The 14,306-nt window shown below is 42.1% G+C and overlaps 1 protein-coding gene across 2 annotated transcripts in view; it reads right to left on the reverse strand.

Moving 5' to 3' along the window:
- The window catches only part of MTUS2 (microtubule associated scaffold protein 2), a 225,935-nt gene that overhangs the window by 208,301 nt on the left and 3,328 nt on the right, over positions 1 to 14,306 (reverse strand). For both annotated transcript variants that reach the window (XM_044442748.1, XM_044442747.1), the window contains one exon: positions 10,145 to 10,385. In XM_044442748.1, the coding sequence (XP_044298683.1) occupies positions 10,145 to 10,385 (241 nt within the window). The remainder of the gene's footprint in view (positions 1 to 10,144; positions 10,386 to 14,306) is intronic.

Below are 14,306 nucleotides of genomic sequence, written 5' to 3' on the forward strand. Positions count from 1 at the left end.
GAGAGCTTTCATTCATAGGGTTAACCTAAGGCATTGATGACGGCACATAACAACAAGACTATCAATAGCTACTAGTTATGGTATCTACATCCAAGATCAGAGGTACGAGGATGATCCTGGAGTTGTCAGTAGAAGCTAATCTCCTTGTGTTACGGGAGTAGCTATGTTTGGGCCACTCATGGTAGGACATCCTGATCACCCTGTGCCTTGACAGGAGTCCAAGACACCACCAATATTAATGATGAACACTCACTCAGATCAGCTCAGCAAATCCAAGCGTGACACAGATCCGACTATGCTAAAACAGTGTAGCAGCATTACAGCTGGGCTGCTGAAGCTGATATGAAAGAAAATTAATGGCAGGAAGAATGCAATATTGAAACTCTCTCCTACAGGGAACTACATTTTTACAACAAATTAAGCGTAAAATAGTAGAATTGAATAGCCTTATTAAAGAGTTATTTCACAAGAACTTTCTGACTGGTGTCTTTATGATTTAGAATGTACCTGTTCAGCAGTGCTATAATTTCCAGTCTGAAGATTTTCCAGGAAATGGTTGACAGGCATTCAGTAGAAGTGGCTTACACACAGGACAACTTGTTTAGACTTAGTGTTTAAACTGTTATGAATGCCTTTCCCACAGTAGACAATTCCTGCAATGGGTGTAACCGTTAAACCTCATGTTCCCTATACATCTCCCTATTTGCATCAAGCATCTGCACAGAAATGCTACTACCTGCAAGGCTGCGTAGTGGCACCATGCTGATGCTGCATGTGATTGAAGTGACATGTGTGGTAAAGGGTTTTTCAGGGTTATACATAGAGCACCAAAACAGGGCAGACTCTTTCAGTAGCAGTACTGTTTTAATTTGCCTTGAGACGGTGGGTAGCTTGCAGTGTGCACTTGCTCCGATTAAAGGAATCCTGATTTTGATTCCAGCCACTTCATTGCAGCACCTATTACAACTCATTTAGCAGCCCCTTTCAGGTCCTTTTGACCCATTTCCGCAGCACACAATGCTAGGTGGCTTTATTCAGAATCCAAATAGCAGCAAAATGTTTGACTCCAGCGACAAGTTGCTATTCTTCACTAAACGTTTGCACATTCATGGGACTCAATTTCCATATTTGTTTTTGAAGCACTGCCTTTTTTAGGTTACACCTTTGAATATGTGACAATATTTTGTCCTGAGGGCTACAGAATTTTTGGTTTTTTAAAGTGTAGCAGTCTTTCATTTTCATTTTATCTTGTATAAAGAGTATTCATGTTCTGGACAGCATTATGTTCATCTCCAGCATTAGTTTTTAAAAACCTGCAAAAACAAATGGGAAGAAATGGCCAAATATTTACCCCCAGCCCCAGGCTGCCTGAAGCCAGTTGTAGAATGAAGCACTGTTGACTGTGTTAAGCGATTGATTCCTTTGAGACCAGAGTCCCTGACAGAAATGATGCAGCTCTTTTCAAATAGAGTTTGGCTGAGACCTAATAGAGGTAACTCTGGAGTTATAAGGACGTGGCTCCAAGCAATTGTGAAGGATGTAGCCACAAGAACATCATAATATTACTTTTCTATATCGCCCATAGCCTAAGCTCCCTAGGTGGTTCCCAACATTAAGTCACCCATCCAGATTTCAACCAGACCTGACCCTGCTTAGCTTCCAAGATTAGGCAGGATCAGGCACTTCAGGCTATTAGGACACATATGCAGGATATGATACGGGGCTCACATAGCCCATGTGCCCCAGGAAGAAGGGATCAATCCTTGCCATCTGCAGGTAGGAAAGGGAAAGAATCCTTACAGCTTTGTGAAAATGGCCTTTCTATCCACCCTGTTTGTTGGGAGAAGGATTGTTTTGCCATTCCCCCCAGTCCTCGAGCATGGAGAAAACAACAGCCCCTAAAATATTCTTGAAGATTCTGCAATGGCTTCCTTTTCTGGGGTGGGGGCAGTGGGAGCCAAGAAATCCTTTTGCTGGAAACATCTCTTGAGCAACGCCTGCTGCCTGAAACCCTGGGCACTGATGCCGCTTCATGTAGGCAATGCTAACCAAGATGGGCCGAAGTCCAATTAAGCATGAGACAGCCTATAAGGCAGGGCTAGGGCAGTATAAGGGACCCTACCTGTGTTTAAATGGATCCACCCCAAAGGAGGACATAGATGGCCAAATAATTAATACATTTAAATGAGCACATTATGTATGTGATTTTGTGTGTGTGATTTTATTTAGATTCTGTTGCAGTTTGTATAGCTGGAGCTCAGATTTTTTTAAAGACTACTTTGTATTCTTTCAATTATGTATAATTACTGGTATTTTAAAAGGGATAACTATGTCTCTCCAGCATTCATCTCAGTCTGAATATAGCTACAAAGGCAGGGCATTCCCTCACAAGCACAGTTCTAGTGGTCTCCCACAGTATCTATTTACAGGTTGACTAGTAACAAACATGGCATTAAGTATTTGCCCTGTTCCCTATAGTCAGCCAGCCAATGAAGGCTACAGTGGCTTGGACTAATAAACCTTTTTATGTCCACCTCTGAGAGCCCTGCAGGTGCAGAGAGGCGCCAATATTCACTTCAGGTGCCTTGCAGGATAAATTCTGTCAGCTTTTTTGGAGAGCTACTAACTTCCATGCTGTTCAAGAATTGGGAGAGTCCTGTTTACAGTGAAGATGAAATCTTCATGGCTGCATATTGTGCTTGCCCCTAGTATTACAGCAATGTGGATACCTTTGTTTAATTGCTTAGTGATTTAGGATACACTATTTTTAAAAAGCTAGTTTATGGTCTTGAAGCTAAAGACAAAATTAGGCTGAAAGTGAAGGCAATTAGCAATTAATGACTTGTCCTGCGGTAGGGGCCCGCAGGAGGCAATTCTTCATTCCTCCTAACTTGATAACAGTCATGGGAACACAAGCAGCTGCTTGTGGGCAGAAAGGCAGCCAAGCATTCAAAAGCTGAATAGTACGGGCCACATGTGCTTCTGTTGGGATGCAGCAGTTTTCCTCACTCGCCTGAGATGGCTCCAGTCAGGAAAACTCAAGCTGCAGAGAAGGTTTTTACAGAGCCATTCTTCTTTTGACCTTCATCAATTGCACTCGAATGGTTATATCAGCACCAGCATGAATTGAGCGTGGCCCTGCATCTTCTTTTAGAGATGACAGACCTCTGCATGGATTGCTCCAGAGGACTATCCTCCATTTTGGAGTGCTATTTGTGCCAAATCTGGTTTAAAGAAGAACCACCATCAGAAGGGAGAGCTGGACCTTGAAGCTGCCCATCAGCGGCACCTGGACAGCAGATTAAGCAAGGCTCACAGCTCACCTGGCAATGGTTTTCTATGTTAAGGGGAGATGTACCATAATGTGTCATGGTTGTTATGGGCTGTCAAGTCATCTTTGACTTATGGTGACCCTATGAATGAAGACCCCCCACAAAAAATGTTCTGTCCACAATAGCCTTCCTCTTTTTAATTTATGAAAAATTGTTATTGAAATAAATTAGCACATGCAAAATTTATGTAATAGGAGTTCACTTTTGTCCTCTTATTTGGTGATTCAATAGTGGCCACCCAACACAAATTGCAGAAGTATTCTCCATTGTACCTAAGAAGTCATGCATATGGTGGAATAGTTCCTGCACCAATGTTTTCAGCTGAGGGTAGACATGGAGATGTATTGTAGTGAAAACCATGGCTGTATGAGCAAGTGTCTTGAGCAAGCGGGGACCTGAATTTTCAGTGTCTAGCCTGGCACTCCAACTGCTAAGCCATGCTGGCTCTTTGGGGAAAGGAGACTGTGTCAGGAGAAGGAGGCATGGCCATCTTGGGAACCTCAGAGGGCTGCATGGGGCTCCCAAGGTTTGAAGTTCCCCACCCCTAACCTAAGCTTCATCCCCCACCCTAAAATATCTACAGTATAGCAGACTATCCTAGAACAAACCTTCCCCATTGATTCCCTTTGCCTTCTTCCTTCCCTCTTGTTCACACCAGTAAAATATCTTTCCTTTCAACCACCTGCAAGGTAATAAGTGGAGAAGTTACATTTAGTGCCTGCATTTCATCAACTTTTATCTTTGTAGGACAATTATCTGAGCTGTACTTGATTCCGTTGCTCTAATATCCCATAAAAGCACTAATACAGATGCAGAGAGAGAAGACGCAACCCAACAGTGTGTTAAATTAAGGGGAAATATCTTGCTGGAGATAAAGAATGTCAAATTTCTGAAAGAATAATGGCCGGTCTTTCTATGACTCATGAAGCCTGCAGAGATAATCAGAGTGAAATGGAAATACTGATATTGCATAATGTGGTCCTAGTATGGTGCAGTGGTTAGAGTACCAGGCTGCAGGGAGCTACATTCCGACCTGCAGCGATCCAGAAAGCTCTCTGGGGCACTTTGAGCCACTGGAGTCCAAGGATAAAATAGAGGCAAATAAACCTTGAGCTTCTTGGAGAGCAGGTGAGATATAGATATAAATACACAAGTAACCATTGACCCTAGTTATGCAAAGCTCAGTTCCTGCAGGAAAATCCTAGACAAACTTACTCAAAAGTTCCTACCTCAGATGGGGCTAATCAGAAGAATGGCAGAGGTGGTACTGTGAATTTTGTGTCCAAAAGCTGGATAGCTTTTAGAAGTCTGACAGCCTTCAGCTTGTTAGGAAGAGCACTAGAAATAATTGCCTTGAAGTGACTATCTCCAAGTTTATTCCTTAGATAAGCACTACTATTGCAGTGAGAGCTCTGCTTTATGGAAGCAGTCTCATTCCCACCCCATCCCCTTGGAAGACAGAGGTCAGAGCCTGTTTGTACTGCCCACCTCGCAAACAATGGGAGAGAAGAACTTTATAAAATCCGTGGGAAGAGGTGTTATTTTGTTCTTGACCTAGGGAGGAGAAGTGGCTTGTTGTTGGCAACTTTGGGAGCCCATGGAGCATTCATAGAATACAGCCATAGATAATGGAAAAGTAAGCTTTCTTTCACTTGTAAATATTCTGTGTCCATATTTCACTGTTGTAGCCATTGAACAGATTCCTCTAACATGGGTGGTTTTGTTTTTTCCTAAGTATCCAAGGCAGGCGCAGGCTGGTAGAATTTTGTCAGGAGAATACAATGGTCATAGCAAACACTCTTTTCCAATAACCCAAGAGACAACTCTACACATGGACATCATCAGACGGTCAACAAAGAAATCAGATTGATTATGTGCTCTGCAGCCAAAGATGGAGAAGCTCTATACAGTCAGTAAAAACAAGACCAGGAGCTGACTGTGGCTCAGATCATGAGCTGCTCATTGCAAAATTTAGGCTTAAATTGAATAAAGTAGGGGAAAGCACCAGGCCAATCAGGTATGACCTAAATCATATCCCTGATGAATATACAGTAGAGGTGACAACTAGATTTAAGGAATTAGATATGATAGACAGAGTGCCTGAAGAACTATAGACGGAGGTTCGCAACATGGTACAAGAGGCAGCAACTAAAACCATCCCAAAGAAAAAGAAATGCAAGAAAGCAAAATGGCTGTCTGTAGAAGCTTTACAAATAGTTGAGGAAAGAAGGGAAGCGATAGGCAAGGGAGAAAGAGAAAGATACACCCAATTGAATGCAGAATTCCAGAGAATAGCTAGAAGAGATAAGAATGCCTTCTTAAATGAACAGTGCAAAGAAATAGAAGAAAACAATAGAATAGGTAGGACCAGAGATCTCTTCAAGAAAATTGAAGATACGAAGGAAACATTTCATGCAAAGATGGGCATGATAAAGGACCAAAATGGCAGGGACCTAACAGAGGCAGAAGAGATTAATAAGAGGTGGCAAGTTTACACAGAGGAACTACACAAGAAAGAACTTAACGCCCCTGATAACCACGATGGGGTGGTCACTGACCTTGAGCCTGACATCCTGGAATGTGAAGTCAAATGGGCCTTAGGAAGTCTGAGCAACAACAAAGCTAGTGGAGGTGACAGTATTCCAGCTGAGCTATTCAAAATCTTAAAAGACGATGCAGTAAAAGTGCTACACTCAATATGCCAGCAAATTTGGAAAACTCAACAGTGGCCACAGGATTGGAAAAAGTCAGTTTACATTCCGATCCCAAAGAAGGGCAATGCCAAAGAATGTTCAAACTACCGCACCATTGCACTCATTTCACATGCTAGCAAAGTTATGCTCAAAATCCTACAAGCTAGGCTCCAGCAGTATGTGGACCGAGAACTTCCAGAAGTACAGGCAGGATTTCAAAGAGGAAGAGGAACTAGAGATCAAATTGCCAACATACACTGGATCATGGAGAAAGCTAGGGAGTTCCAGAAAAACATCTACTTCTGCTTCATTGACTATGCTAAAGCCTTTGACTGTGTGGATCACAACAAACTGTGGCAAGTTCTTAAAGAGATGGGAGTACCAGACCATCTTATTTGTCTCTTGAGAAACCTATATGCGGGTCAAGAAACAACAGTGAGAACTGGACACAGAACCACTGATTGGTTCAAAATTGAGCAAGGAGTTCAGCAAGGCTGCATACTGTCACCCTGCCTATTTAACTTATATGCAGAGCACATCATGAGAAAGGCAGGGCTAGATGAATCACCAGTTGGAATTAAGATTGCTGGGAGAAATATCAACAACCTCAGTTATGCAGATGATACCACTCTAATGGCAGAAACTGAAGAGGAACTAAAGAGCCTCTTGATGTGGGTGAAGGAGGAGAGCACAAAATTTTGGCTTGAAACTCAGCATTAAGAAAATGAAGATCATAGCATCCAGTCCTCTCACTTCCTGGCAAATAGAGGGGAAAGAAATGGAAGTAGTGACAGATTTTATTTTCCTGGGCTCCAAGATCACCACAGACGGGGACTGCAGCCAAGAAATTAAAAGACGCTTGCTCCTGGGGAGGAAAGCTACGGCAAATCTAGACAGCATACTAAAAAGCAGAGACTTCACCCTGTCAACAAAAGTGCGTATAATCAAGGCTATAGTTTTCCCAGTTGCAATGTATGGGTGTGAAAGCTGGACCATAAGGAAGGCTGAGTGCTGAAGAATAGAGGCCGTTGAATTGTGGTGCTGGAGGAGACTCCTGCAAGTCCCTTGGACCGCAAGGTGATCAAACTGGTCAGTCCTAGAGGCGATCAACCCTGACTGTTCTTTAGAAGGCCAGATACTGAAGATGAAACTCAAATACTTTGGCCACCTAATGGGAAGGAAGGACTCCCTGGAGAAGAGCCTGATGCTGGGAACAATAGATGGCAAAAGAAGAAGGGGACGGCAGAGAATGAGGTGGCTAGATGGAGTCACTGAAGCAGTCGGCGTGAGCTTAAGTGGACTCTGGGGGATGGTGGAGGACAGGAAGGCCTGGAGGAATGTTGTCCATGGGGTCGTGATGGGTTGGACACGACTTCGTGACTAACAACAAGTATCTGAACCAAGAGTCCAAATCAGCTTGAGAGCAAGATACCTGAAGGGACACCTACTCCCATATGTTTCTACCTGACCACTAAGATTGGGTTCAGGGGTCATTCTCAGGAAACCACCCTCCAAAGTCATGAGGGGGTTGCAAATGGGAGAAAGGCCTTTTTGGTGGTTGCATCCCATTTATGGAAAATGTTCCTCAGAAAAGTATGCCTGGTGCCCTCATTGTTATCTTTCTGCCATCAGGCAAAGCTGTTTGTTATTTACAAGACTTTAAGAACTGTTGCATGTATATTTTATATTTCTACAATTTTAAGGATCCTCTATCACTGCTGTGCCTGAGGTTATTTTACTGACTGTTAAAGTTGTCTGTTAGATCATATTGCATTTTTTGTATGAATTTCATGGTTGTTTGTATTCATTTTGGATTGTACACTGTGCAGAAAGCCTTGAAGAGCTATGGGACCAGACAATAAACGTAGTAAATAAATAATAAAGCAAGGTGCCTTAGCTGGACCAGAGACTGATACAGCCTCACACTGTTCAGACAGCCTGCTCAAGAACTTGCCCATTGAATTTCAGCCTGGATCAGTCATTCTCCCATCTTTACCTTCAGATTACAAACCCATCCATAAAAATACACACAGGAGAATATCATTTGTTAAAATTATACATTTAATTTAATTTTAATTTAATTAGAACATTTCTGTGCCATCCTTTGCAGTAAGCCTCAGGATAACTTACAAAAGCTAATATCTGTTTATGCCCCTCGTCAGAATAAAGCAAATGTGTACAATTCATAACCTTACCAACAGAGTGACCTGTTTTTCCAGAGAATGTTACTTTTGCAATAGTAATGCAATCAGGTGAGATGACTAGTTGTCAGCTGTATACCAAAGACATTTCTTTCTAAGCACTGGATGATCTTACCAGGCGACGTATACATTGAGCAGGGAACTAGCTGCGTGTGGTGCATTGTAGGGACGCCACTGAAAATGCTACCAGGCTCCCTGTTCTCTCACCTCAGCTCCATGTCTTTGGAGAACGCGAGCGATGTTTCTCATGACTCACATGGTGAATGCCCCAGACATTACAGCAGGGATGGGGAGATCTCACCACAGGGGCCCAAGTTCCATGTTGCTGATGTACAAACGTGCAATTGTGGGTAAGATTGCACTGTAAAGTAGGAATTTGCGTATTGGGGCCATCAGTAAAGCAGTACAATAGAATATTGTATTTTATTGTGCTGTATCATATGTCTCATTTCATGCATTGCATTTAATGCAATACATGTCAGGAGTAACCAATCAAAAGCAAGTGTACAACCCTTCAGAGGAATCAGTAGAAAAGAATGAATAATAAAGGCAAAGTATGATATATCTTTTTAAAAATCACCCTGTGGACACAAGGGGAAGTAGAAGTGAAATACCAGGAATGGTAATAGGATGCTTCTTCCAAAAATATTGGAAAAATTGAGGGTATTAACAGTCATTCCTGAAAAGATATTGCTCTAAGTCTGGTGAAATTAACCCACACCATCTTGAAACAACTGGGAGAAAATGTGTGTAATAAAGTACTTATATAATTATTGTTTAACTGTTTATAATACAGTTAATGTTCCTGTGTTAGCCATCTTAAGGAAAGTTTGCTGCTGGGTTAAGGCATACCATTTCAGAACCACATGCTGCCTTCAAGCCGGAGGTGGAAATAGCTTGTTGCTGCAGAGAGGCAAATTACAAGAGAAGCAACTTTTCTGGAAACCTCTGTATTAAGAGGCCACATCTTTATACCATAAAAATAGGGGAAGGAGGGACACACTTCAAATAGGAAAACAGAGGTAATTGATATTTAAATATAATATTTTAATTTTGTCAAAACCTGCTGGCTTTTTTACAGAGAATTCTACACAAGAGCTATGATCTCTGAAACTTCTGTCTGACAGAAAATGAGCTGATTAGATCTGTTACTGCCTTTAACACTTGCAAAAAGAAAATAATATTCTCAGAGGTTGGAATTTGTTGGGCAATATTCTGTGGGCCCTAAAAGCACCCAAAAGCAAAATGATAAATATTTAGCATGGTCCGAGCACCTGCATTTATACAAAACTTATGACTCAGTGGGGAATGATTATTTCATTAGCTGAGGGTGAAAGCAATCTGCATTTGATTGTAAGGTGTATCACTCCAGAATTGCAGGCCACTGGACTACTTTGTCTCATCAATGTCTTTCATTTTGGCATATATTTAAATATGCTAATTTAAGAGAAAGCTCAGAATGCCTCATGAATTCTGGATGGCAGGATTACAGGGGTTCCCTCTACAGTAATCCTTCGGCTAGATGAGAGCACTTCCCAGTGTTAATGAATTATTTAAATAATGCACAAGATTGACATTGTCTACTAACCAAATGAATAAATCACTGCATTGCAGTTGTCAAGCAAGTGGTGCAACATTATGCAGGTTTACTCAGTAGGAAGAACCACTGTGTTCAATGGGGCATACTCTCAGGTAAGGTGGTATAGTTGCCTTCCGTAAAGTACTACTTCCATAAGTGATAGACTATAAATCCCACCATCCTAGGTGGTATGGCCCAAGGTCATGCAAGTTAGGGTTGATGGGACACATGTGGATACAGGATCACAGTCCCAATAAGCTGCGATTAGATTGTTGTGAGAACAAATTATTGTTGGTGGCCTCTTTTTTGGAAGAAAAAATAGTCAGTATAATTGCTTACCAGGAGCATCAGGATGGAAAAGTGCAGGAGAACTGGTAATTGATCCTTGTGGATGGATGCAGCTTGCTGAGGACCTTTGACTTGCAATCAAAATCCTGCTTTTTGCAGACGGTAACCTGGAAACTGCACCCAGTCCTAACTGGGGTTTCAGTATCATTGCAGACCGGTAAAAGCTTGGAGGCACCTCATAGTGAGTATATGGTGGAGGACAAAATTCTTCTTTCACAGGCCTTTCCCCAACCTAATGCAAACATGAATGCAAGAAATCTTACTTTGAGAAATACTCTGAAATCCAAACCAGTGTTGCCAAACAAAACAAAAGCAAAACTCGCCTTTCCCACATGTTTAAACCATTTTCATTTAATTTGATAAAAAGTTGCTTTTGAAAACAAGTTCAAAGCAGGAGAGATTTTTTGGAGAATTCTGATTCAGAAGACTGTTAGGGGTTCTTGTGCTTACTTTATTATGAAGTGACTGACAGGAGTGTGAATATTTAAAGCAGGAAATTTCACATGGGAGGAAAATGGCTATTTAATTTCTTTTTTCTTTTTTAACCTTCCAGGGATGCAGAAAAGCAATTGCAGGAATTTCTACCTCATGTACCAAAAAACATGGCTATCTTTGGGTACCAGGGCTTGGGAGTCATGTGGTAGGCTCCCACTGTTCCTCCTTAGACAGCAAGATGTCTTGGGCATCCATGAAGGAAGCTCTTACCACTGAATTTACTGATTCACAACTTATCTCTGCATAAGCAAGGTAGGATGGAGTTCAGATAGTCCTAAATTCCTATTTCTGCTACAGATTCATGTTCAGCCATTGTTTCTTTAATCATACTACTGAAATTTGAGAGGGGGCTGTTTTGAACCAAACAGCTTGGAAGGCAGAGCCAAATGTATTTTTTAAATTAATTGTAACAGTTGCCAGGAGCTAAATATGAAAGCTACCAGAAGGCTGCTTAATTAACTTTGCTGCAAAATTAAAGCACATTATTGTGTCCTGTCGTTGCATTTTCAGCTATTTAAACATTTAGTTGTACCCTTTGATCCCTATGGCTGCAGTATTCCAAGCATGGATTGAATATCATTTGGTGCTTTTCTGCCCCTGCAATCATTGGGAAAAATATGCAAGACTGCATACTGAGCATTGCATTGGGGTTTTATATCTATCTGCACTATCTTTGCTTCATGTTTAGATGTTTCACCAATTCTATCCTTTGAGAACTTGATTGCATGTAAATAAAATTAACAATATGCAATCTGAAATGGCCCTTTGTTACCATAAGAATGCATTTCAGGATGTTATTTGTTTACATTTTAGCAACATATATTTTTCTTTAGAATGAAGGGCTAGTATTAGTACATTTCACTTCAGAAGGCTCTTTCCCCCATTAAAAAGAGACAAAAACATCGCTACTGGACAGGAACTTGGATTCCTGGCTTTCTCTCTGATTAACATATTTTAACTAGACTTGATTATGTACCCTGCATAATCCCACTATATTAGATGCAAATGCACCAACAATAAATTCTTTTGAAAGGGAGAGCAGAATTCTGCAAATACCCAATTAATACAATTTTAATCAGTCTGATTTATCTGTGCAAGGCAACAGGCAAGCTTGTTTTTCTCTTTTCCAGGTAGCACAGCAAAGAGTTTCATATAAATATAGACTGTTTTCCATGATGTAAGGAATTAATCTTGACCAGCCCTTGACTTTATCTTCTTAAAGGGAAAAATATTGTTTAGCAGAAAATAAAAAACCAGCTCATCTTTCCTGTGTGAGAAAAACATTTCTGACACTGTATAAGAGGTTTCCTTTATTCTTATATGCCGTAAGACATAGATGATATCATGTAAGATTAACTACACCACTGTAGTGGGTTGTACATGGGGTTATCACTGAGGGCGATTCAAAATCTGCAGGTACTGCAAAGGCCGCCAGTAACTGGGACAGATCACATGGGCCACATCTTTCCAATTCTTAGAGATGCACTGATTGCTGGTTCACCTCCAGGTAGAATGGCTGCCACTGCTGAAGGGAAATGAAGAGGTGAGGAAATGACAGGTGTGCCTTTGGTACAGTAGTATAGAATACCTCCCCTATGGCAGCTTTGCCACCTACTGCAATATTGCCATGTCTGGTGGACTAGATGACCGTAAGCCATGCTGCAGCCACTGTTCAAGGAGTATCGGATGGCCATGATATGGAGAGGAGGCATTCAGACTACTGCTTCTCCACAGCCTTGGATCTCCTAGTAGGGGTGGAGGGCTCGAATGCTAGACTTAGCAGCCACAGTGGATCCCAGCTGCCTTTCTGGGTAGTTACATGTGAAAACCTTTAAAGCTGCTGCTCTTTGACTTCCAAGAAACTGAATTTTCCCTATAGAAGAAGAGATAAAATGAAGATGGAGAATAGAACTGCTGCTTGTGAATCACCCAAAGGAGAGAACAGGCATGACCAAAATACCAATATACCAAATGAATAATTGCATAAAATGTATATATGCTAACTTAGGTGATTTGCAGATGTAAATTTACATATATTTGGTATAATTTAAATACTAGCATACTGCATTTATATCCTTCCTTTTTTTCCTCTTGTGAGGAACTCAAGGTGGCTTACATGGCATTTTATTCTCACAACAACCCTGTGAGTTAGGTTGTTGTGAGAATAAATTAGCCTGAGAATTTATGTCTGGCCCAGAGTCACCCAGTGAGCCTCAGGGCTGAGCTCTGCAGGGTTCCCAGCCCAAACACCACGCTACACTGGCTCTGACACTAGTGTGTAAGCTTGCAGCCAAGCGAGTTCTGTACCTGTCTGCTCCTCAGGTTGCTGGTGGGCAACAGTTCTCTGGGTTCTCTATTTTTAAAATGGAGTTGGATCAGACCATCCTACAGAGAGAGGACACCTGCAAAACACTGTGCATTGTGCAGCCATTCAAATAGAGGGCTGTCCTCTGTAAAAGAGGACACATGGCTACCCTAGGAATAGGTATATGAGCTGGAGTTCAAAGATTCCTGAATGCTCACACAAACAGAAGATGCCAATCAGCAACAGATTGGCCAAGCAGAAGAGGAGAGTGCATGATTGAGGGTCCTCTTGGGTTTTAGGATCTTAGGATTTTCTTTATATTAAAATCTACCCGCTGGACATCAGTCTAGATACACACAGGAAAATGTATAATCATGTTTGCAATAACCTGTTAAGTCTGCATAAATGTGAAAAAATGGAAGAAATGAATTTTACATTGATATGGAGTGAAAGTGAGCCTGACAGATTAATCCACCCCTAGTTTGGTCAGACAACATGAAAGTAAAGTTCAAGGGCAGGCCCACATGGGATGAAATGATTCCTGAAATAGTCTGGCCCAAGTCCATTTAGGCTTTTAAAGCAGGGGAGGGCACCTTCGGCCATGACCCTCATCTAGCCTGCAGAGGTGTGAGGTCCCTTTGCAGGCCCCTCCCCAACCAAACTGGAGATTGGTTCACCACACAACCTGGAGGCCACGGGGGCTTTGGGAGCAGGCAGGGAAGTCAGAGATAACAAGGAGATTTCGGAAGTGGTTCATCCACCAAAGTGGTGGCGAGCAAGCCTTGCTCATCCTTCAGTGTCCCCATGCTGAAGACTGAACTACGAGTGAAGAAGTTCTACACAGCTTTGCCAGGTCCCATATATCTTTTCCAGTGACAGGGATGCAAAGATCTGGCTGGAGTCCATCTCTTTTGCATTCCCTGGGCTTCTTTTCCATGAAGCAAGGAAGCAAGCCTTGCTGAGATCAAGCCCACAAACACTTGGGGTCACTTCTGAATTATTCTTCTGCAACATAGCCACACCCTCAAATCAGGTGTGTGCATGCAGAAGTCCACTTGCGTAGTGAGTTCACAGGTGGCTGGCCAGATGCTCATGCAAATGCTCAGCACAAGGTGGAATCAGGGCAGAGAAAGTGGGCTGGAGTCCAGGGAGCTGAGCTGAGGAAATCTGACAGATTCCCACTCCCCATCTGGCTTCCTCACACATTCCTGGGTGAAGGTGCTGATCAAACGAAACAGCCTTCCTGTGCTTGGGAAGATGCACTAGGTGGGATACCCACGAGGAATCAAACAACATGCCCTCTCCCCCTTTACACCAGGGAACATGACTCTGTCCCTGATATATAGTATTTAT

Source organism: Varanus komodoensis, unplaced genomic scaffold, assembly GCF_004798865.1.
Source record: "Varanus komodoensis strain SLA01 unplaced genomic scaffold, ASM479886v1 scaffold4, whole genome shotgun sequence".
Classification (NCBI taxonomy): Eukaryota; Metazoa; Chordata; class Lepidosauria; order Squamata; family Varanidae; genus Varanus; species Varanus komodoensis.